Here is a 26213-nt window from a genome sequence, read left to right as displayed (position 1 = left end):
CACTCTATCTGTGTCCTCTGGTCCTAGACTCTCCCACTATAGGAAACATCCTCTCCAGATCCACTCTATCTGTGTCCTCTGGTTCTAGACTCTCCCACTATAGGAAACATCCTCTCCACATCCACTCTGTCGAGCCCTTTCAACATTCGAAAGGTTTCAATGAGACCACCTCCCCCATTCTTGAAAATTCCAGTGAGTGCAGGCCCAGAGCCATCAAATGCTGCTCATGCATTAACCCTTTCATTGCCTGTATCTTCTCCTGACCTTCTCTAATCTTTTCTTAGGCAAGAGACCCGAAGCTGGAGCTGCAGGGGCTGGGAACCAGAGCACCAGAACAGAGAGTGGAGTGGTTGGAGAGAAAGATGTTAAGTCAGGAATCAAAAGGTCGAGAATGGTAGGTTTAGTGTCCTGAGCTGCATATATTTCAATGTGAGAAGTAGCGTAGGAAAGGCAGATGAGCTCAGGGCATGGATCAGCACCTGGAATGATGACAATGAAACCAATAGTGAGGCTTGCTAGCAGGAAGGACAGGTCTTGCTGCTCAATACCATATTCCAGGTTTCCATCGTTTTAGACGTGACAGAGTGGGGGAATTACAGGGGCAGGGGTAGTCTCACTAGTCAGGGAACATGTCAAGGCAGTGCTCCGTCAGGACAGACTGGAGAACTAGCCTGGTGCGGCTCTATGGGTGGAATTGAGGAATACGAAAGGGATTAATGGGATTATATTACAGACCACCCATCCATCTGTGGGATTTAGCGGAGCAAATTTGTAGAGAGATCGCAGACTGTTTCAAGGAACATAAGGTTATTATAATAGAAACACAAAATGCTGGCAGAACTCAGCAGGCCAGACAGCGTCTATGGGAGGAGGTAGTGACGATGTTTCAGGCCAAAACCCTTCATCAGGAGTGAAGTAACATGGGATGGTCGAGGGGGGGATAAGAAGTGGGGGGAGGGATGAAGTAGAGAGCTGGGAAGTGATAGGTTGGAGGGAAATGGGCTAGGGGGGAAGGTGGAGAATTATGGGAAATAAAAGAGAAAGAAAAGTAGGGCTGGGGGAGATTATAGTGAGGGGGGAAAAGAGAGAGAAAGAGAACCAGACTAAAATTATAGATCGGGATGGGGGTAGGCAGGGGTATCAATGGAGGTTAGTGAGTTGGATGTTCATGCCGGCAGGTAGGAGGCTACCTAGGCGGGAGATAAGGTATTGCTCCATCGACCTGCATGCGGCCTCATCTTGACGGTTATTAACTTTTAACTTTTTAAATATTGACTGGGAATCCCATGCTATGAAAGAACCAGATGGGATTAAGTTTGTCAAATATGTTCAAGAAAGTTTCCTTAATCATTACCTAGAAGTTCCAACTAGAGAGAGGACTTGATGTCCTACTAGGGAATGCGACAGGGTAGGTAACAGAAGTTTGTGTAAGGGAACACTTAGCAACTAGTGATCACAAAGCCATCAGTTTCACAGTAATTATGGAAAACATTAGGTCTGGTCTGCAGGTTGAGATTCTAAATTGGAGAAAGGTCAATTTTGATGCTATCAGAAAGGCTCTGGCCAGTGTGAACTAGGACAGTTTGTTTTCTGGCAAAAGGTGTACTTGGTAACTGGGAGGCCTACAAAAGTGAAACTTTGAGAGTACAAAGCTTGGATGTGCCTTTCAGAATAAAAGGCAAGGATAACAGGTTGAGGGAACCTTGATTTTTGAGAGACATTGAGTTAAGAAACAAAAGGAGGTGCATAATAGGTATGGGCAGAAAGGAACAAATGAGGTGCTAATGGAGTACAAGAAATACAAGAGAACACTTAAGAAGGAAATCAGGAGGGCTAAAAGAAGGCACAAGGTTGCTCTAGCAGACAATGTGAAGGAGAATCACAAAGGATTCTACAGTACTGTATATTAAGAGCAAAAGGATAGCAAGGGACAAAATTGGTCACAGTGGTGAACTATACATGGATCCAAGAGATGCGAGACACCGTAAATGGATCTTTTGCAACTGTATTTACTTGGGAGACCAACAGAGTCTCTATAGATGGGAAACCATGTAGCAGTGAGATCATGGACCCTGTACAGATCACAGAGAGGAGGTATTTGCTGTCTTGAGGCAAATTAGGATGGATAAATCCCCAGGCCCTGACAAGGAGTTCCCTTGGGCCCTAGCAGAGATAATTAAAACATCCTTAGCCACAGGTGCCAGAGGGCTGGAGGATAGCTAATGTTGTTCCATTATTTAAGAAAGGCTCTAAAAATAAACAAGGAAATTATAGGCCAGTGAACCTGACATCAGTATTAGGAAAGTTATTGGAAGGTGTTCTGAGAGACTGGAGATATACAGTAAATATTTGGATAGACAGCAATTGATGAGGGATAGTCAACATGTCTTTGTGCTTGGTAGGTCGTGTCTAACCAATCTTACAGACATTTTTGAGGAAGTTACCAGGAAAGCTGGTGAAGGCCAGGCAGTGGATGGTGTCCACATGGACTTCAGCAAGGCCTCTGACAAGGTCCCACATGGGAGGTTGGTCAAGAAGATTCATTCACTCAGCATTCAACAGGAGGTAGGAAGTTGGATTAGACACTGGCCTGGGAGTGGTAGTAGAGGGTTGCCTCTCTGACTGGATGCCTGTGACTAGTGGATGGCATCAAGATTGAGGGTGAAATGGACAGTGAGGAAACCTTTCATGTCTTGCAACAAGCCAGAAAAATGGGCTGAAAATGGCAGATGGAATTTAATGTGAGGTGTTGCACTTTGGGAGGGCCAACCATTACACAGTGAACGGTAGGGCACTGGGGAGTGCGGTAGAACAAAGGAATCTGTGAATACTGCTCCATAATTCATTAAAAGTGGCGTTAAAGGTAGATAGGGTCATAAAGAAAACATTTGGCATACTGACCGACCTTCATAAGTCAATGTATTGAGTACGTTGTTACATTGAAGTTGTATAAGACGTTGGTGAGGCCCAATGTGGAGTATTGTGTGCAGTTTTGGTCACCTACATACAGGAAAGATGTAAACAAGGTTGAAAGTGTACAGAGGAAATTTACAAGGATGTTTCCAAGCCTTCAGGATCTGAGTTATGGGGAAAGGTTGAATAGGTTAAGACTTAATTCCCTAGACTGTAGAAGGTGAGGGGAAATTTGATAGAGGTATACAAAATTATGAGTGATATAGACAGGGCAAATGCAAGCAGCCTTTTTCCACTGAGGCTGGGTGAGACTACAACTAGAGACCATGAGGGGCACCTTCTTCACTCAGAGGGTGGGGAGAGTGTGACATGAGCTCCCAGCGCAAGTGGTCAATAGGTACGTAGATAGTGGAGGTATGGCGGGCTCTGGTCCAGTTACAGGTTGATAGGACTAGGCAGATTAACTGTTCAGCATGGACTAGATTGGCCAAAACATCTGTTTCTGTGTTCTATGACTCCAAATGTGGTCTGACCAATCCTTCATTTTATATTCTAGTTCTCTTGAAATGAATATTAACATTACATTTGCCTTCCTCACCACCGACTCAACCTGCAAATTAACTTTCCGGGAATCCTGCACAAAGACCCCCAAGTCTCTTTGCGCCTCACATCTTTGAATTTCCTCCCCATTTAGAAAATAGTCAACATCTTAATTGCTTCTACCAAAGTGTATGTCCATACACTTCCTGACACTGTATTCCATCTGCCGCTTCTTTGCCCATTCTCCTCATCTGTTTAAGTACTTCTGTAGCCTCCCTGCTTCCTCGACACTACCTGCCCTTCCACCTATCTGCAAACATGGCCACAAAGCCATCAGTTACATCATCCAAATCACTGACAAACGGCGTAAAGTGAACAGGAATGATCCCAAGATGGCCATCGCAGATCACAGACAGGTCACGAAACTGCTTTCTCTTCTCCTACTTCTACTACTAAACTGCGTGAGAATGGAGTCCGTAATTTACATTTTGGTTAAGTGTTTTGGGCTGACTAAACGACCCGGTGCCTCTGCTGTTTCCGGGAAAATTCAGCGTGGTTGCGACTGGCATGAGCACAAGCTCATCGTCAGGTCCATTACTCCTCACTGATTAAAGCATCGAACAAGAGTGAAAGGCAAGTCGGTGTTTTTGCGCTTGACTCGTCTCCCTCTCCCTCTCCATCATGGCTGCCAGGCGGAGGTGTAACAGTCTTGGGCTTGGGCTTGGACTAGGTTTGATCGGCGCAGTTTGTGGCCGTGCGCTTGTTCCTGCGGTTTATGTTATGTGGCTTTCTGTTGACTCTATATTTTGTTTTGCAATTTTGCACAATTTGATCGGTGCGTCTCAGTGAAGGCTGGCTGTGCGGCCTGCAGTTAACGAACGACACAGCTCTGAACTAAACTGAGCTCTCAGACCATCTGAGGTTCCTGCAGTTTGATGTTCTGTGTGCTATTCCCTCACTTCTCCCCCGTTAGCGTGACCTGTTCTTTTTTCGCGCATTGGGTGTTTGATGTTTTCTTTGTCCTCTGGCTGCCTGCGGGAAGCCGAATCTCAAGGAAGGGTGTCATGTTTCTGGACAATTGGGCCTTGTTCCAGGGAAGGTGGGACCTGTTCCGACAGGATTCGTTGCACCTGAACTGGAGGGGGACTAACATCCTTGTGGGAAGGTTTGCTAGTGCTCCTCCGGGGGGTTTAAGCTAGATTTGCAGGGGGAGGGGAACCAGAGTGTTAGAGCGGATAGTGAGGTGGAGGAAGATAAAGGTCATGCGAGAGCTGCAAGTATAGTGCATGGAGTAAAACCAAATCTAACGTATAGAGAGGCTTTGAGGAAAGAGAAACAGAATAAAGGGTTTAAAGGTAGTAAGGTAGAAGGGCCTGGAATTATGACGTAGTGGCCATTACAGAGACTTGACTCGCACCAGGGCCGGAATGGATTCTCAATATTCCTGGATTTCAGTGCTTTAAAAGGAATGGGGGGGGGGAGGGGAGGAGGGGTGGCATTACTGGTCAAGGATACTATCACAGCTGCAGAAAGGGTGGGTAATGTAGCAGGATCATTTTTTGCGTCAGTATGGGTGGAAGTCAGGAACAGGAAGGGAGCAGTTACTCTACTGGGGGTATTCTATAGGCCCCCTGGTAGCAGCAGATACCGAGGAGCAGATTGGGAGGCAGATTTTGGAAAGGTGCAAAAATAACAGGATTGTTATCATGGGTGACTTTAACTTCCCTGATATTGATTGGCACCTGATTAGTTCCAATGGTTTAGAGTTTGTTAAGTGTGTCCAGGATGGATTCCTGTCACAGTATGTTGACAGGCCGACTAGGGGGAATGCCATACTAGATCTAGTATTAGGTAACAAACCGGGTCAGGTCACAGATCTGTCAGTGGGTGAGCATCTGGGGGACAGTGATCACCGCTCCCTGTCCTTTAGCATTATCATGGAAAAGGATAGAATCAGAGAGGACAGGAAAATTTTTAATTGGGGAAGGGCAAATTATAAGGCTATAAGGCTAGAACTTGCGGGTGTGAATTGGGATGTTGTTTTTGCAGGGAAATGTACTATGGACATGTGGTCGATGTTTAAGGATCTCTTGCAGGGTGTTAGGGATAAATTTGTCCCAGTGAGGAAGATAAAGAATGGTAGAGTGAAGGAACCATGGGTGACAAGTGAAGTGGAAAATCTAGTCAGGTGGAAGAAGGCAGCATACATGAGGTTTAGGAAGCAAGGATCAGATGGGTCTATTGAGGAATATAGGGTAGCAAGAAAGGAGCTTAAGAAGGGGCTGAGGAGAGCAAGAAGGGGGCATGAGAAGGCCTTGGAGAGTAGGGTAAAGGAAAACCCCAAGGCATTCTTCAATTATGTGAAGAACAAAAGGATGATAGGAGTGAAGGTAGGACCGATGAGAGATAAAAGTGGGAAGATGTGCCTGGAGGCTGTGGAAGTGAATGAGGTCCTCAATGAATACTTCTCTTCAGTATTCACCATTGAGAGGGAACTTGATGATGTTGAGGACAATATGAGTGAGGCTGATGTTCTGGAGCATGTTGATATTAAGGGAGAGGAGGTGTTGGAGTTGTTAAAATACATTAGGATGGATAAGTCCCCGGGGCCTGATGGAATATTCCCCAGGCTGCTCCGCAAGGCGAGGGAAGCGGTTGCTGAACCTCTGGCTGGGATCTTTATGTCCTCGTTGTCCACGGGAATGGTACCAGAGGATTGGAGGGAGGTGAATGTTGTCCCCTTGTTTAAAAAAGGTAGTAGGGATAGTACGGGTAGTTATAGACCAGTGAGCCTTACATCTGTGGTGGGAAAGCTGGTGGAAAAGATTCTTAGAGATAGGATCTTTGGGCATTTAGAGAATCATGGTCTGATCAGGGACAGTCAGCATGGCTTTGTGAAGGGCAGATCGTGTCTAACAAGCCTGATGGAGTTTTTTGAGGAGGTGACCAGGCATATAGATGAGGTTAGTGCAGTGAATGTGATCTACGTGGATTTTAGTAAGGCATTTGACAAGGTACCACATGGTAGGCTTATTCAGAGTCAGAAGGCATGGGATCTGGGGAAATTTGGCCAGGTGGATTCAGAATTGGCTTGCCTGCAGAAAGCAGAGTGTCGTGGTGGAGGGAGTACATTCAGATTGGAGGGTTGTGACTAGTGGTGTCCCACAAGGATCTGTTCTGGGACCTTTACTTTTCGTTATTTTTATTAACGACCTGGATGTGGGGGTAGAAGGGTGGGTTGGCAAGTTTGCAGACGACACAAAGGTTGGTGGTGTTGTAGATAGTGTAGAGGTTTGTCGAAGATTGCAGAGAGACATTGATAGGATGCAGAAGTGGGCTGAGAAGTGGCAGATGGAGTTCAACCCGGAGAAGTGTGAGGTGGTACACTTTGGAAGGACAAACTCCAAGGCAGAGTACAAAGTAAATGGCAGGATACTTGGTAATGTGGAGGAGCAGAGGGATCTGGGGGTACATGTCCACAGATCCCTGAAAGTTGCCTCACAGGTAGATAGGGTAGTTAAAAAAGCTTATGGAGTGTTAGCTTTCATAAGTCAAGGGATAGAGCTTAAGAGTCATGGGGTAATGATGTAGCTCTGTAAAACTCTGGTTAGGCCACACTTGTACTGTGTCCAGTTCTGGTCGCCTCACTATAGGAAGGATGTGGAAGCGTTGGAAAGGGTACAGAGGAGATATACCAGGATGCTGCCTGGTTTAGAGAGTATGCATTATGATCAGAGATTAAGGGAGCTAGGACTTTACTCTTTGGAGAGGAGGAGGATAAAAGGAGACATGATAGAGGTATACAAAATATTAAGAGGAATAGACAGAGTGGACAGCTAGCGCCTCTTCCCCAGGGCACCACTGCTCAGTACAAGAGGACATGGCTTTAAGGTAAGGGGAGGGAAGTTCAAGGGGGATATTAGAGGAAGGTTTTTCACTCAGAGAGTGGTTGGTGCGTGGAATGCACTGCCTGAGTCAGTGGTGAAGGCAGATACACTAGAGAAATTTAAGAGACTACTAGACAGGTATATGGAGGAATGTAAGGTGGGGGGTTATATGGGGGGCAGGGTTTAAGGGTCGGCACAACAATGTGGGCTGAAGGGCCTGTACTGTGCTGTATTGTTCTAAGTTCTATGTTGAATACTGTATGCATACTTCGATAATAAATGTACTTTGAATCTTTTGACCCCTATGGAACACCACTAGTCACTGGCAGCCATCCAGAAAAGGCTCCCTTTATTCCCATGCCTACCCTCCTGCCAGTCAGCCAATCTTCTATCCACGTCCGTACCTTTTCTGGCATACTATCAACCCTTACCTTGTTAAGCGGCCCCATGTGCGGCACCTCATCAAAGGCCTTCAGAAAATCCAAGTAAACAACATCCACTGACTCTCCTTCGTCTATCCGGCCTGTTGACTGAGTTCAGTGGGTTTGTGGGCATTTGGTAACAAAGGGAAATGGAGAGAGTGTTGGGGGGGGGGGGTACAGAGGACCCTGCAGAAGACTGGAGAGGAGTCTGAGATCGGATAACAATTCCTGTTCCCACTTCTTGTGTTCCGACAGCAAACATTATTTTCGAAGTCCACATGCTCTGAAGTCCCTCCCTGCTGTGCAGAAACATCTGCTTTCTACTAATCTCACATTACAACACTCATTCTGTCTCCGAAACTTGTTCCAGTATTTAATTAGGCGGGAAAGGAGGCGGGGGAGAGAAGGGGGGGACGGCAGGAATCGGGGCACACTGATGGGGTGGACGAAATGCTCAGGAGAGTGGGGGGGGGGAGTGAGCAGGGTATGAAAGTGATGCAGTATCAGACTCCACACACAATCACACCCACTCACAAGCACACACAAACACAAGGGGCGCCACAGTATCGTGGCGGTTAGTGCGACGCTATTGCAGCTCAGGGCATCAGAGTTCAGAGTTCAATTCCGGCGTCCTCTGTAAGAAAGTTTGTACGTCCTTCCCATGTGCACGTGGGTTTCCTCCTGGTGCTCTGATTTCCTCCCACAGTCCAAAGACCTACAGAAGGTTAATTGGTCCATTGTAAATTGTCCTGGGATTAAGCTAGGGGTCAAATGTGTGGGTTGCCAGGTGACGCAGCTCAGTGAGCTGGAAGGACCAGTTCTGCACGCTATCTCTAATTAATTAATTAATTAAACAAAAAAAACACACACACACACACACACACGTGTCCTGCCCATCTATCCTACCTCTGTCACATGTGTCTCACCCTCCCAACGTCTCCTGGCAAATTATTTCTCCTCGTTCCCCTCGCAGTAATATTCTTCCTGAAATCTCAGGTGAGGGCACCTTCTGCTGTCCCACCCCCACCCTCGATGTCACAAATAATCCCTACACCAGAGGTGTGTCAATAGGCTTCAGTCCAGACTGTAAAAATGCCTCCGCAAACTCGTATTCAGTCAAGGCAAGTGTCAAACGCAGCAAGCACTGATTGACAGAAGGGATTCTGCAGATGCTGGAAATCCAGAGCAACACACACTAAGTGCTGGAGGAACTCAGCAGGTCAGGCAGCATCCACGGAAATTAATAAACACTCAATGATTTGTACCGAGACGCTTCATCAGTACTGAAAAAGAAGGGGGAAAATGCCAGAATGAAAAGGGGGAGAAGACTAGCTAGAAGGCAATAGGTGAGAACAGGTGGTGGGAAAGGTCAAGGGCTGGAGAAGAAGGAATCTGATAGGAGAGGAGGGTGGACCATAGAAGAAAGGGAAAGAGGAGGGCCTCCAGGGGGAGGTGAGGAGAAGAGTTAAGAGGCCAGAGTGAAGAATAGATGAAGAGGCAACACGAGTGAATCTGCAGATGCTGGAAATAAATAAAAAAACACGAAATGCTGGCAGAACTCAGCAGGCCAGACAGCATCTATGGGAGGAGGTAATAACGACGTTTCGGGTCGAAACCCTTCATCCTGATCTTCTGCCAGCATTTCGTGTTTTTTTAATAGATGAAGAGGGGTGGGGAAGGGATTTTTTTCACCAGAAGGAGAAATCGATTTTCATGCTGTCAGGTTGGAGGCTAACCAGATGGAATATAAGAGATTGATCCTTAAATCTGAGGGTGGCCTTATCATGACAAGAGGGAAGGCCATGGAGGATATGTCGGAATGGGAATGCGGATTGGAATTGAAATGGTTGGCCTCCAGGAAGCTCCACATTGTTTAGTACACCACACACAGCTCTGGGAACACTCAGAACTTCACCCCACGAGACTCCCACTTGGCCCGAAGGCTGTCCACATTCTGAAACACACTGAGGTAATTTCAGCAATGCAGAGCTTGCAGAACAGAAATAAAATCTTCCCAAACTTAGCAAGCCCCATGTACATTCTGCAGCAGGGTGTTAACCCCCTCCTGACCAAACAGTCTCACACCCTGTGCAGAGGTCTGGGCGAGCGGGTCCAGGGGCCGTGTGCGAACTTTGAATTTGATGAGGAAGTTGGAGACGGGGACGGAGGTGCACAAGCCCTCCCCAGCTGACAGTAACCTTGCACTGATTTCCCTATGCGGTGTGGGGTCCTGCTTACCCAAGGGCCCATGTGATCCCACAGAACAAGGAACATCCCAGATTATAGAGTCATAGATCATAGACAAGTACAGCACAGATATAGACCCTTCAGCCCAACTAGTCTGTGCTGAACCATTTAAGCTGCCTAGTCCCATCAACCTGCACCGGTACCACAGCCCTCCACACCCCTCCCATCCACGTACCTATCCAAACTTCTCTTAAACGTTAAAAGCAAACTTGCATGCAGCGCTTGTGTTGGCAGCTCGTACCACCCTCTGAGTGAAGAAGTTTCCCATACTGCTCCCCGTAGATTTTTCACCTTTCACCCTTAACCCATGACCTTTGGTTATAGTCCCACCCAACCTCAGTGGAAAAAGCTTGCTTGCATTTACCCCATCTATACCCCTCTTAATTTTGCATACCTCTATCAAATCTCCCCTCAATCTTTGACGTTCCAAGGAATAAGGTCCTAACCTGGTCAATCTTTCCTTGTTACAGAGGTCCTCCAGGCTTCTATACTCACTTACCCTGATTGATGAAGGCCAGCAAACCAAAGGCTTCTTCACCACTCTGTCTACTCCGTCTGCATGAGAATCAAAGGGAGTCCTCTCTGGCTGGCTGCCAATGACTAGTGGTGTTCAACAGGGGTCTGTGTTGGGACCACTTCTTCTTGCATTATATGTCAATGATGTGGATGACGGCATTGATGGTCTCATGGCCAAGTTTACAGATGATACAAAGAGGGGTTGGAGGGTCAGGTAACAACGCAGAAACAGAGAGGCTGCGGAAGGACCTCGACAGATTGGGAGAATGGGCAAAGAAGCCACCGATGGAATACAGTTGTCGTACACTCTGATAGAAGGAATGAAGGTGTTGACTATTTTCTAAGTGCAGAGAAATAGAAAAAACTGAGGTGCAAAGGGATTTGGGAGCCCGTGTGCTGGATTCCCTAAAGGTTAATGTCTAGATTGAGTTGGTGGTGAGGAAGACAAGTGCAATGTTAGCATTCATTTAGAGAAGACAAGAATATAAAAACAGGGATGTAACACTGGTGAGGCCTCGCTTAGAGTATTGAGAGCAATTTTGTGCCCTTTATCTAAGAAAGGATGAGCTGACATTAAAGAGGGTTCCCAGGAGGTTGATGAAAAATAATTCTGGGTTTGAAAGGGTTATCGTATGAGAAGCAATTGAAGGCTCTGGGTCTGTACTCACTAAGTTCAGAAGAACGAGGGGGATCTCATAAAATGGTGAAAGGCCTTGACAGAGTGGATGTGGAGAGGATGTTTCCTACAGTGGGTGAGTCTTAGAATAGAGGGGCGTCCTTTTAGAACAGAGATAAAGAGGGATTTTTTTAGCCAGAGCGTGGTGAATCTGTGAAATTTGTTGCCACAGGTGGCTGTGGAGGCCAAATCACTGGGTATGTTTAAGGCAGAGGTTGATAGATTCTTGATTAGTCAGGACATGAAAGGATGTGGGGAGAAGGCAGGAAATTGGGGCTGAGGGGGAAATGGATCAGCCATGATGAAATGGTGGAGCAAACACGATAGGCCAAATGGCCTCATTCTGCTGTTATATCTTATGGACTTACACACAATGCCACTTCTAGGGAACGACTTACTTGTACTCCAAGGCCCCTGGGTTAGAGACATTTGAACCACCCCTCCCCCAATACTTCTACAGCCAATCAGATTGGATTAGACCAGGATGCTGCCTCAAGTAAAGAGTGCGCCTTATGAGGAAAGGTTGAGCAAGCGAGGGCTTTTCTCTGTGGAGAGGAAAAGGTCACTTGATAATGACGTGTAAGATGAACCTTATCTCAGGGCAGAAATATTTCATACAAGATGGCATACTTTTCAGGTGACTGGGAAAATATTGGGGGGATGTCAAAGGTCATTTTTTTTTACACACAGAGAGTGGTGGGAGCGTGGAATGTGTTCCTGGGGTGCTGGTAGAGGCAGGTACATTAGGGGCATTTAAGAGACTCTTAGATAGACACCTAGCTGAAAGAAAACAAAGACCATGAGACATAGGAACAAAATTAGACCATTCGGCCAATCATGCATTTTCAGGGTCTTTTAAGAGACTTTTGGATAGGTACATGGAGCTTAGAAAAACAGAGGGCTATGGGTAAGTGTAGTAATTTCTAAGGTAGGGACATGTTCGGCACAGCTTTGTGGGCCGAAGGGCCTGTATCGTGCTGTGGGCTTTCTGTGTTTCTATGTTTCTATATTTACGCCTGTTCTGCCATTCCATCATGGCTGATTTATTTTCCTTCACAACCCCAGTCTCCTGCCTTCTCCCTGTAACCTTTGATGTTATAAGACTTAGAAAGAATCTATCAACTTCTCCTTTCAATATACCCAATGACTTGGCCTCCACAGCCACCTGTGGACAAAGAATTCCACAGATACACCACTTCCTGGCTAAAGAAATCCTTCTTCATCTCGAAATGGATGTCTCTCTATTCTGAGGCTGTGTCCTCTGGTCCTTCACCACAGAAAACATCGTCTGCACATCCAATTTACCAAGTCCTTTCAACATTCGATAGGTTTCAATGAGATCCTCCTCGTTCTTCTGAATTCCAGAGAATACAGGCCCAGAGCCATCAAACGTTCCTCATTTGACAAGCAATCAATCCTGGAATCATTTTTGTGAACCTTTTTTGAACTCTCTCCAAAGTCAGCACATACTTTCTCAGATAAGGGGCCCAGAACTGCTCACACTACTCCTTGTGGTCTGACAAGTGTCTTATGAAGCCACAGCATTACATGCTCACTTTTATATCCTAGCCCTCCAAAGATGAATGCTGACTTCACATTTGGCTTCCTCACCACAGACTCAACCTGTAAATTAAACTTTAGGAGATCCTGCGCAAAGACTCCCCAGTCCCTTTGCACCTCAGATTGTTGAATTTTCTCTCCATTTAGAAAACGGTCTATGTTTTTATTCCTTCTACAAAGGTGCAGGACTGTACTCTTCCCTACACCGTATTCTATCTGCCACTTCTTTGTCTATTCTTCTAATCTGTCTAAGTCCTTCTGCAACTCCCGGCTTCCTTGGAACTGCCTGCCCCTCCACTTGTCTCCATATTGTCCACAAACCTGGCCACAAGGCCATCAATTCTATCATCCCAATCACTGATGACGTAACAGGCCCAGTACAGATCCCTGTGGAACACCACTGGTCACTGGCAGCCAGCCAGGAAAGGACCTCTTTATTCCCACTCTTTGCCTCCTACCAGTCAGACAATCCTGAATCCAAATGGAGAGTTATGTGGGAGGGACGGGTTAGATTAATCTTAGAGTAGGTTAAGAGGCACATCACGAGTTGAATGGCCTGTACTGTACTGTGCTGGGGGCAGCCTGCAAGTGTCATCAATCTTCCGGTGCCCATGGTATGCCCACACCTCACTGACCCTAACCTTCGGAACGTCGGAGGGACCCGGAAGAAACGCAAACAGTCGTGGGGAGAACGTACAAACTCCATACAGACAGCGGCGGGAATTGAACCCAGGGCACTGCTGCTGTAATAGTTTAACGCTAACCACTACGTGCCCTTGCTGTCTGTTCCATTCTGTGTCTGAATTAGAATCAGAATCACGCTTAATATCACCAGCATATATTGTGAACTTTGCTGTTTTGCAGTAGTAGTACATTGCAATACATCAAAATAACTATAAATTACAGTGTTTTTTATATATATATATATATAGATAGATATAGACATAGATACATTAAATAAGTACTGCAAAGAGAGGGAGAGAGAGAGAAAAAAAAGTAGTGAGGTAGTGTTCATGGGATCACTGTCCATTCAGAAATCTGATGGAAGAGGGGAAGAAGCTGTTCCTGAATCACTGAGTGTGTGCCTTAAGCCTCCTGTACCTCCTCCCTGATGGCAGAGGGGAAGAAGCTGTTCCTGAATCACTGAGTGTGTGTCTTCAGACTCCTGTACCTCCTCCCTGATGGCAGAGGGGAAGAAGCTGTTCCTGAATCGCTGAGTGTGTGTCTTCAGGCTCCTGTACCTCCTCCCTGATGGCAGAGGGGAAGAAGCTGTTCCTGAATCGCTGAGTGTGTGTCTTCAGGCTTCTGTACCTCCTACCTGATGGCAGAGGGGAAGTAGCTGTTCCTGAATCACTGAGTGAGTGTCTTCAGGCTCCTGTACCTCCTCTCTGATGGTAGCAATGAGAAGAGGGCAAGTCCTGGGTGCTGGGGGTCCTTAGTGATGGACACTGGCTTTTTGAGGCATCTCCTTTTGAAGGTGCCCTCAATGCTGGGGAGGATAGTGCCCATGGTGGAGCTGGCTGAGTTTACAGCTCTCCTCAGCTTTTTCCGATCCTGTGCAGTAGCCCTTCCCTCCATACCAGACAGTGATGCAGACACTTAGAATGTTCTCCATGGAACATCTGTAGAAATTTGCAAGTGTCTCTGGTGTCATACCAAATCTCCTCAAGCTCCTAATGAAATATAGCTGCTGTTGTGCCTTTGTAATTACATCGATATGTGGAGCCCAGGATGGACCTCCAGAGTTGTTCACACCCAGGAACCTCAAACTGCTCTCTCTTTCCGCTCCTGACCCCTCGATGAGGACTGGCGTGTGCTCCCCCGACTTCCCTACCTGAAGCCCACGATCAATTCCTTGGTCTTCCTGACTACGAATGCAAGGTTGTTGTTGCGACACCACTTAACCAGTTTGAACCAAGAAACAGAGAATGCCTGTGGATAACTTGCAGTGTGTGAGAGAGAGTTTCTGCCAACTCTTCAGTGAGATCACGAGAGTGAAATGTCAGGCCCACAGCCTCCCTGAAAACAAACCTCCTATTAACTGCAGCCTGCGCCAAATTAAAAATCTCCTCCAACACTTACAGCCTGGGCAGCAGACGCACTGCCTCACAGATTCCAGTCTGCAAATTGCATTTGTGCATCTCTCGCCAAGGCAAAACAAAACTTCAAATCAAGCAGAGCAGCTGCACTATTTCTACAACCATTGCTCGAAGGCTCAGATTAATTAAATTAAAATCTTTGGCCTTTAAAAGTATCCAATAAATTGTCTCAGTGGTTGATGTCAGCAACTGAAGAACGAATTCTCCAAAGACTAGGCAGAGAACAATTTTGTACCAAGAGCCTAGTCCTGCGCAGTCTACACTCTATATCCAATATTAAGGACCCCCATCAACAAGGGGTACAGAAGCCTGAAGACACACACTCAGTGATTCAGGAACAGATTCTTCCCCTCTGCCATCTGATTTCTAAACAGACATTGAACCCATGAACAACACCTCTGTACTTTTTTAAAAATTCTCTTTCTGCACAAATTATTTAATTTATACATATTCACAGTCTATATATTTCTTATAAACACAGGAGATTCTGCAGGTACCGGAAATCCAGAGCAACACACACAAAATGCTGGAGGAACTCAGCAGGTCAGGCAGCATCGATGGAAATGATTAAACAGTTGATGTTTTGGGCCGAGACCCTTCATCAGGATTGGAAAGGAAGGGGAAAGATGACGCCCAGTAACCCACCAGTTTAACCCTAGTCCAATCACGGGACAATTTAAAATAAACCATTCAGCTGCTAACCAGCACATCCTCAGGCTGTGGGATAAAACCAGAGGACCCGGAGGAAACCCACACTCACACAGGAAGGACAGACATTCTTCCTTCCAGAAGACGTCAGAACTGAACTCTGAACTCTGACGCACTGAACATGATAGCGCTGTACTCACCTCTACACGTGGGCCTCCATCACAGCACAATGCATGGACGGGAAAATTCAAGGTAGCCTGAGCTCGATGGGATCACAGACTGCAAGACTGGGTAAAGCAACCTGGGTCCACAGACCCCTGGCTTAATGGTATTGGTCCGTGGAATGAAAAAGATGGGAACCCCTGTATTAAAGAGATTCTGTGTGAATGTTGTCTCTACAAATGATGCACAGCACTGTGCAGAAGTCTTAGGCACATGAACTGCATAGAGCTAGAACATCCCAGACTTTTGCACTGTACTGTATTTGTCGTCGTGGAGCGGAGAGCGAGTTTGTAAATCTGGGGGAGCAAAATACGGTGGGAACGGCAAGAGTGGAGAGCCGCGGGAGGTGTGTGCGGCAGGTGCTGGAGAGGGAGAGCCAGGGGCAGACGGTGGGTGGGCTAGGTACAACTTATGGTAATATTTTGTCTTATGTGCTGTGTTGTGAGGGTACACCATTTTCCAGAGAAACACGGTTTTGTTCGGTTGTATACACTGAATGTAGTGAGGAAACACCATTGTCCGGAGGAACGTTGTTTCATTTGGTTGTATACACTGAATGTAGTGAGGGTATACCGTTGTGCGGAGGAACGTTGTTTCATTTGGTTGTATACACTGAATGTAGTGAGGGTATACCGTTGTGCGGAGGAACGTTGTTTCATTTGGTTGTATACACTGAATGTAGTGACGGTATACCGTTGTGCGGAGGAACGTTGTTTCATTTGGTTGTATACACTGAATGTAGTGAGGGTATACCGTTGTGCGGAGGAACGTTGTTTCATTTGGTTGTATACACTGAATGTAGTGACGGTATACCGTTGTGCGGAGGAACGTTGTTTCGTTTGGTTGTATACACTTTATGTAGTGAGGGAACGCTGTTGTCCAGGGGAACGTTGTTTTGTTTGGTTGTATACACTGTATGTAGTGAGGGTATACCATTGTGCAGAGGAACGTTGTTTTGTTTGGTTGTATACACTGTATGTAGTGAGGGAATACCGTTGTGCAGAGGAACGTTGTTTTGTTCGGTTGTATACACTGAATGTAGTGAGGGAACACTGTTGTCCAGGGGATCGTTGTTTTGTTTGGTTGTATACACTGAATGTAGTGAGGGAACACTGTTGTCCAGGGGATCGTTGTTTTGTTTGGTTGTATACACTGAATGTACAGTCAGATGACAATAAACTTGACGTTGAACTGAAGGAGATGCTGAGATGTCTTTGCCGTCGCCTGTTAACTGGACTCCGACAACTCGCACTCGTTCCTCTTGCATGTGACATTCCTCCAGCACATCTGGCAGCACATCTCTCTCAGAGAGTCAGGCCTGGCGCTGTTGGATCATGACTGTGATTTATTTCAGTCAAGCATGGCCTGTGTCAGCGGCAATTGTAGCTCTCCCTCTTGCTCACACAAGCGCCAAGTTTCTGCCATTAGTTTCCCTGCCACGGTGGGGGGTGGTGACCTTGGGAGAACCGGAACTCACAGACACAGCTTCAAGCTCAGCCAAACTTCACTGCCCTTTCAAAGTATCCCTACCTGTCACAACTACCCCAGACCCAGGGCAGCCTATTTAAACCCAGCCTGCATCCACAGCCCTTGTTCCTCAATGAACCAGCCAGCCTCAACCAGTTGCTCCTAAACTTCAGTTAAACATAGAAACATAGAAAATAGGTGCAGGAGTAGGCCATTCGGCCCTTCGAGCCAGCACCGCCATTCAGTATGATCATGGCTGATCGTCCAACTCAGAACCCTGTACCTGCTTTCTCTCCATACCCCCTAATCCCTTTAGCCACAAGGGCCATATCTAACTTCCTCTTAAATATAGCCAATGAACCGGCCTCAACTGTTTCCTGTGGCAGAGAATTCCACAGATTCACCACTCTCTGTGTGAAGAAGTTTTTCCTCATCTCGGTCCTAAAAGGCTTCCCATTTATCCTTAAACTGTGACCCCTCATTCTGCACTTCCCCAACATCGGAAACAATCTTCCTGCATCTACCCTGTCCAATCCCTTTAGAATTTTATACGTTTCAATAAGATCCCCCCTCAATCTTCTAAATTCCAGTGAGTATAAACCTAGTCAACCCAGTCTTTCTTCATATGAAAGTCCTGCCATCCCAGGAATCAATCTGGTGAACCTTCTCTGTACTCCCTCTATGGCAAGAATGTCTTTCCTCAGATTAGGGGACCAAAACTGCACATAATACTCTCGGTGTGGTCTCACCAAGGCCTTGTACAACTGCAGTAGAACCTCCCTGCTCCTGTACTCAAATCCTTTTGCTATGAATGCCAACATACCATTTGCCTTTTTCACCGCCTGCTGTACCTGCATGCCCACCTTCAATGACTGGTGTACAATGACACCCAGGTCTCATTGCACCTCCCCTTTTCCTAATCGGCCACCATTCAGATAATAATCTGTTTTCCTGTTCTTGCAACCAAAGTGGATAACCTCACATTTATCCACATTAAATTGCATCTACCATGAATTTGCCCACTCACCTAACCTATCCAAGTCACCCTGCATCCTCTTAGCATCCTTCTCACAGCTAACACCGCTGCCCAGCTTCATGTCATCTGCTAACTTGGAGATGCTGCATTTAATTCCCTCGTCTAAATCATTAATATATATTGTAAACAACTGGGGTCCCAGCACTGAGCCTTGTGGTACCCCACTAGTCACTGCCTGCCATTCTGAAAAGGTCCCGTTTACTCCCACTCTTTGCTTCCTGTCTGCCAACCAATTCCCTATCCACATCAATATCATACCCCCAATACCATGTGCCTTAAGTTTGCACACTAATCTCCTGTGTGGGACCTTGTCAAAAGCCTTTTGAAAATCTAAATATACCACATCCACTGGCTCTCCCCTATCCACTCTACTAGTTACATCTTCAAAAAATTCTATAAGATTCGTCAGACATGATTTTCCTTTCACAAATCCATGCTGACTTTGTCCGATGATTTCACCGCTTTCCAAATGTGCTGATATCACATCTTTGATAACCGACTAGCATTTTCCCCACCACCGATGTCAGACTAACCGGTCTATAATTCCCCGGTTTCTCTCTCCCTCCTTTTTTAAAAAGTGGGGTTACAGTAGCCACCCTCCAATCCTCAGGAACTAATCCAGAATCTAAGGAGTTTTGAAAAATTATCACTAATGCATCCAATATTTCTTGGGCTACTTCCTTTAGCACTCTGGGATGCAGACCATCTGGCCCTGGGGATTTATCTGCCTTTAATCCCTTCAATTTACCTAACACTACTTCCCTACTAACATGTATTTCCCTCAGTTCCTCCATTTCACTAGACCCTCGGTCCCTTACTATTTCCGGAAGATTATTTATGTTCTCCTTAGTGAAGACAGAACCAAAGTAGTTATTCAATTGGTCTGCCATGTCTTTGTTCCCTATGATCAATTCACCTGTTTCTGACTGTAAAGGACCTACATTTGTCTTGACCAATCTTTTTCTTTTCACATATCTATAAAAGCTTTACAGTCAGTTTTTATGTTCCCTGCCAGCTTTCTCTCTCAATCTTTTTTCCCTTTCCTAATTAAGCCCTTTGTCCTCCTCTGCTGGTCTCTGAATTTCTCCCAGTCCTCAGGTGTGCTGCTTTTTTTTGCTAATTTATATGTTTCTTCTTTGGACTTGATACTATCCCTAATTTCCCTTGTCAGCCACGGGTGCACTACCTTCCCTGGTTTATTCTTTTGCCAAACTGGGATGAACAATTGTTGTAGTTCATCCATACGATCTTTAAATGCTTGCCATTGCATATCCACTGTCAACCCTTTAAGTATCATTTGCCAGTCTATCTTAGCTAATTCACATCTCATACCTTCAAAGTTACCCTTCTTTAAGTTCAGAACCTTTGTTTCTGAATTAACTATGTCACTCTCCACCTTAATGAAGAATTCCACTATATTATGGTCACTCTTACCCAAGGAGCCTCACACGACAAGATTGCTAACTAACCCTTCCTCATTGCTCAATACCCAATCTAGAATGGCCTGCTCTCTAGTTGGTTCCTCGACATGTTGGTTCAGAAAACCATCCTGTGTACATTCCAAGAAATCCTCTTCCCCAGCACCCTTATCAATTTGGTTCACCCAATCTATAAGTAGATTGAAGTCACCCATTATAACTACTGTTCCTTTATTGCACGCATTTCTAATTTCCTGTTTAATGCCATCCCCAACCTCACTACTACTGTTAGGTGGCCTGTACACAACTCCCACCCAATGGTGGACAGTTGCCCTGTTGTGCCTGTTCTCTCTTGTTTGATGGCCCCTTGTGGCTTGATATTTTGCAGTTTATTATTGAAGTTATTGCTCACCCCCAAATCATCTCTGTTGCCCGCGTTTGGGTCAAGCCTCCTCTGCATTTCCTGACATGCACTCTGGTATTGTTTGACCTTGTTCTACCTCAGTGCACTGTGCAATGCTCTGATCCGTATGAGCAGTGCATGAGACAAGCAGTTCACCATATCTCGATGCATGTGATATTTCCTGACACCCAGGATCTGCCCACTCACCAGCGGAGATGTGGTCACTCCCTTGGCATGGTGTTGGAAAGATGGTGGGCACAGCAAGCTCCCACGGACTACGTCACATGGAGGAGGACTTGCTAGAGGTGCACAAGATGACGAGGCATAGATCGAGTGGACAGCCAGAGACTTTCCCCCAGGGTGGAAATGGCTAAGACAAGAAGGTGATCGGAGGAAAGTACAGGGGGGAAATGCAGAACAACACACACAAAGTCCGGAAATGAATCAACAGTCAACGTCTTGGCCGAGACCCTTCTTCAGAGCTGAGACTGGGGGAGGAAGATGCAAGAATAAAACGTGAGGGGAGGGGAAGGGGGCCAGCTGGAAGGTGATAGGTGACACCAGGTGGGTGAGAAAGGTCAAGGGCTGGAGAGGAAGGAACCTGATAGGAGAGGAGAGTGGACCATGGGAGAAAGGGAAGACGGAGGGGAGCCAGGGGGAGTAATAGGTAGGTGAGAAGAAGTGAAAAGTCAGAGTGGGGATAGAGGAAGGGGAGTGGGTGGGGAAACTTGTTCACTGGAAGGAGATATCAAAATTAAGTTTTGTTTTACAGAGAGTGGTTGGTGCACGGAATACCCTGCCAGGAGTGGTGGTACTTTAGGGACATTTAAGAGACTCTTAGAGAGGTACATGGATTGAAGAAAACTGGAAGGCTGTGTGGGAGGGAAGGGTCAGATTGATCTTGGTAAAGGTTAAACGGTCAGCACAATATCGTGGGCCGAAGGGCCTGTACTGTGTTGTCCTGTTCTATATAAAGTTGTGCTAAACTAATTAAACTAGTAATTAGCTACCTAACTCAACTAATCCCTTCTGCCTACAGCTTCCATATCCTTTTCTTTTCCGCCCATTTATTGTGCATACCAGGTAAAAGCAGGACTCCACACAGCTCCCATGGAACGTAAGTGCTGAAGGTTGACACTGCATAAGTTTTGCCTCCCTCTGTGTCTCCACAGTGCATGTGGGGTAGAGATGGGGGGGGGAGTAGATAGGAAACCCGAAAAATCTGATGCAATACTCTCCCCTCCTATCAGATTCCTTCTTCTTCAGCCCTTTGCTTTTACCACCTATCACCTCCCAGCTTCTTACTTCTCCCCCCCCCCCACCTGGTTTCACCTACTTCCTTGTAGCTTGTCCTCCTTCACCTCCCCCCACCTTTTTATTCTAGCATCTTCCCCCTTGCCATCCGGTCCTGAAGAAGAATCTTGGCCCAAAATGTTGGCTGTTTATTCCTCTTCATAGACGCCGCCTGACCTGCTGAGTTCCTCCAGAATTGTGTGTGTTGCTCTAGATTTCCAGTATCTGCAGAACCTTTTGTGTCAATGACTCTTCTAGATTCTCTTTCCCTCTTCTTCTATTCCCCACTTACCTCTTCTCTTCACCTCCCCCCCCCCCAGTGCCCCTCTTTCTTTCTCCCATGGTCCACTCTCCTCTCCTATCAGATTCCTTCATCTCCAGCCCTTTACCTCTCCCACCCACCTGATCGCACCCATCACTTTCCAGCTTGTCCTCCTCCTCCTCCTCCTCCTCCTACCCTGTTTATTCCGGCATCTTCCCCCTTCCTTTCCGGTCCTGAAGAAAGATCTCGACCCAAAATGTTGGCTGTTTGTTTATTTCTATAGACGCTGCCTGACCTGCTAAGTTCCTCCAACATTTTTTGTGTGTTGCTCTAGATTTCCAGCTTCTGCAGAATCTCATGCCTTTTCAAAATTTTTGGAACGAGGTGCGTTCGTCCTCCATCTTGTCGCTGTCTGAGAACCTGCGCCAAGATTCCAGGCTGTCCCACGGTACCCCTCCTCGTACCGCCAGCCCACCCTCCACCTCACCCCACAACCCCAGCGCCTTACCAGGATGTGGGTCAGGCTGATGGTGGTGAGCGGAGAGCCTGACAGATTGTGGGAGAGCGAGGGAGGGGGGTCGATCTTCAGCGAGATGACGTGACTGGTCACCGCAATTGGGTGGTCTTTGTGGACGGTGGCTTCGCTGATCCTGACGGGGAGGAAACGGAACGGTCAGAGGATTTTCAGTCACTAAACCAAGTGCACAAATAAGACCATAGGAGCAGAATTAGGCCATTCAGCCCATCGAGTCTCCTATGCCATTCCACTTATTATCTTCCTCAACCCGTTCTCCTCTCTTCTCCTTTGACATCCTTACTAATAGAGAACCCTATCAACCCCCGCTTTAAATATACTCAATGATTTGGCCTCCGCAGCTGCCTGTGACAATGAATTCCACAGATTCACCTCTCTCTGGCTGAAGAAATTTCTCTTCATCTCTGTTCCAAATGGACATCCCTCTATTCTGAGGTTGTGTCCTCTAGTTCTAGATACCCCCCATCGTAGGAAATATCCTCTCCACATCCACTCGAGCTAAGCCTTTCAATGTTTGATAGAAGATTCCTCCCCACCCCCCCCCCCCCCACATTCTTATTATCTCCAGCAAGTACAGGCCCAGAGCCATCAGATGCTGCTCAAACGTTAACTCTTTCACTGCCGTGGTCTTCCTGTGGACTCCTCTTCGAAGCCACCACACCCTTTCTTAGATAAGGGTCCCAAAACTACTCACAATTCTCCAACTGCAGATTGACCAATGCCTTATAAAACCTCAGAATCTAATACAAGTGATCATCTTTAGTATTTCCTGGGATTGGGCTTCCAGTTGCAGGCTAAAATTTACTGCTGACTGCCAACTCCCAATGAGAAGGTGGGGCTGAGCCTCCTTCCAGAAACACTACAGTTCTTCTGGTGGAATGCAAAGAGTCCGCATGATGCTGTTGGCCAGAGAGACTCGGCTGATAATCGATCAAAGTTTCGTTCTTGTGCAGAGCCTTGCACAAAACATGGCCATGAACACCAGTGAACAAAGGGTAAACCCTGAGCTCGGGTGGTGTCTAAGGAGGCAGCGTCAAAACCACCTCTGGCTAGAAACGTTGACGCTTTTTCAGAGTCAGATTTCATATCACTGACATATGTCGTGAAAGGGTGGTGGGCTGGAGATATGTCTCTACCAAAGGAGGTGTAAGGTGCTCCTCACCTCCATTAGTCTGCAGGTCACCCTTGGACGAGGTGTAGCCCCTGTTTAGCCCAACCCCCCGGGGTCAGGGTCACGTGAAGCCACGGGAGCAGGTGGTGGACGGTCGTTTGAGCGGCCGGTGCAGATCACAAGTCCTGGTTATGTGACCACTGACACCAGACAGGCAATCTCTGAAGAGTATTGATAATGGCTGGGGTCACCCATCTGGTAAAGACACTGCCCAGAAGAAGGCAATGGCAAACCACTTCTGTAGAAAGATTTGCCAAGAACAATCGTGGTCATGGAAAGACCACGATCACCCACGTCATCCGACACGGCACATGGGGAACGAACAATGTGGTGAAACATTGCAATACCTAATAAACACGATCATTTACAATATGTATATATGGTATATTTTAAAAATTATATAAACAGTGCTAAAAGGGAGCAAAATATAATGAAGTAATGTTCATGGTTTCGTGGATATTCAGAAATCGGATTGCAGAGGGGAAGAATTTGAATAGAATTGAATTGACTTTATTCCTTCACATACATGAGGAGTAAAGATCTTTATGTTACGTCTCCGTCTATATGAGCCATATGCAATCATAGAAATTTATAATAAATAGAACAGTCAATGTAATATAGAGTACACTCAGATCAGCGTGAGTTCGTCAGTCCAATGGCCTGGTGGAAGAAGCTGTCCCGGAGCCTGTCGGTCCTGGCTTTTATGCTGCGGTACCGTTTCCCAGATGGTAACAGCTGGAATAGACTGTGGTTGGAATGGCTTTGGTCCCCAGTGATCCTACATCCTTTTTTCACACCTGTCTTTGTAAATGTCCTGAATCACGGGAAGTTCACAACTGCAGATGCGCTGGGCTGTCCACACCACTCTCTGCAGAGTCCTGTGATTAAGGGAGGTACAGTTCCCATACCAGCTGCAAATGAAATGTTGAGTGTGTGTCTTCAGGCTCCTGTACCTCCTCCCTGATGGCAGAGGGGAAGAAGCTGTTCCTGAATCACTGAGTGTGTGTCTTCAGGCTCCTGTACCTCCTCCCTGATGGCAGAGGGGAAGAAGCTGTTCCTGAATCACTGAGTGTGTGCCTTCAGGCTCCTGTACCTCCTCCCTGATGGCAGAGGGGAAGAAGCTGTTCCTGAATCATTGAGTGTGTGTCTTCAGGCTCCTGTACCTCCTCCCTGATGGCAGAGGGGAAGAAGCTGTTCCTGAATCACTCAGTGTGTGTCTTCGGGCTCCTGTACCTCCTCCCTGATGGCAGAGGGGAAGAAGCTGTTCCTGAATCGTTGAGTGTGTGTCTTCAGGCTCCTGTACCTCCTCCCTGATGGCAGAGGGGAAGAAGCTGTTCCTGAATCACTGAGTGTGTGTCTTCAGGCACCTGTACCTCCTCCCTGATGGTAGCAATGAGAAGAGGGCATGTCCCAGGTGGTGGGGGTCCTTAATGATGGATGCTGCCTATTTGTGGCATCACCTTTTGAAGGTGTCCTCGATGCTGGGGAGGCCAGTGCCCATGATGAGGCTGACTGAGTTTACAACATTCTGCAGCTTTTTCCAATCTTCAGTGGCCCCTTGCTGATCAGCAGATCGAGCAGCACTGTTGTGGGCACGGTGCAGGGAAGAACTGTCTACGTTTCGGGTTGAAACTTTGCATCAGGAGATAACAAAGAGCTGGAGCAGGAACTCAACAGGTCAGTCAGCATCCGCGGGGGCGAATGAACCATCAACATTTCCAGTCCTTTTAAAAAGAGTTTTCCCCTCAAAATGTCAGCTGACTGTTTCCCTCCACAGATCTGCCCAATGCGCTGAGTTCCTGCAGCATTTGGGTGTTGCTCCGGTAGCCCAACATCTGCACTGTCCTTGTTCCAAACTGCCGATAGTTTCTCATTCCAGATTCCAACATCTGTCGTCCCTAGCCCCCTGTGAATGGCTAAGGACCGAGAAGCAGAGAAAATATTCTCAACTGTTTAATGCCAGTTCCAATTCGTTCATTCATTATGTGCCGTGACGTGGGAGATCAGGGTCTTATCCGTGACCATGATTGTTCTTGGCAAATCTTTCTACAGAAGTGTTTCTCCATTGCCTTCTTCTGGGCAGTGTCTTTACCAGACGGGTGACCCCAGTCGTTATCAATACTCTTCAGAGATTGTCTGCCTGGTGTCAGTGGTCACATATCCAGGACTTGAGATCTGCACCAGCTGCTCAAACGACCATCCACCACCTGCTCCCGTGGCTTCCTGTGACCCTGATTGGGGGCTGAGCAGGTGCTACACCTTGCCCCAGGGTGACCTACAGGCGGGCAGAAGGAAGGAGCGCCTCACACCTCCTTTGGTAGGGACTTATGTCCGTCCTGCCACCCCTTGCAATACATAGCAATAAAAAGCTATAAATTAAAATAAGCATATATAAAATAAATAAATAAATTGATAGATAAATAAATAAATAATGATTGATCGAATGAATGAATAAATAAATGGATGAATGAATGCATGAATGAACGAATGAATAAGTAGGTAGATAAATAAATAAATAGATAGATAAAATTTCAAAAGAGATGGAAACAAAAAAAAATAGTGAGGTAGTGAGGTTCATGGGTTCACTGTCCATTCAGAAATTTGATGGCAGAGGGGAAGAAGCTGTTCCTGAATCATTGAGTGTGTGTCTTCAGGCTCCTGTACCTCCTCCCTGATGGTGGCAATGAGAAGAGGGCATGTCCTGGGTGAAGGGGTTCTGATCTCAGGCATTGTGTGTGTGGCGTTTGTACAATTCCCCGATACTGCGTGGGTTTCCTCCCGGCTGTCCGACTTCCTCCTGCATTGCAAAGACGTATGGGATGGTGTGTCAGTCTGCCAGTGTAAGATTCGTGTGGGGAAAGGAGAAACTAGCCTTGTACGAGGGGTCAGATTACTGGG

At 46.7% G+C, this 26213-nt stretch overlaps 1 protein-coding gene across 1 annotated transcript in view; it reads right to left on the bottom strand.

Annotated features, from left to right (window-relative positions):
• adgrd1 (adhesion G protein-coupled receptor D1) overlaps nucleotides 1–26213 on the bottom strand; it is a 202776-nt gene that overhangs the window by 96466 nt on the left and 80097 nt on the right. Inside the window, 1 exon segment of the mRNA XM_059993522.1 lies at nucleotides 22118–22259. Within this exon segment, the coding sequence (XP_059849505.1) occupies nucleotides 22118–22259 (142 nt within the window).

This window comes from Hypanus sabinus, chromosome 18 (genome assembly GCF_030144855.1).
Source record: "Hypanus sabinus isolate sHypSab1 chromosome 18, sHypSab1.hap1, whole genome shotgun sequence".
NCBI classification, from domain to species: domain Eukaryota; kingdom Metazoa; phylum Chordata; class Chondrichthyes; order Myliobatiformes; family Dasyatidae; genus Hypanus; species Hypanus sabinus.
This window is presented reverse-complemented; position numbering and strand designations above follow the sequence as displayed.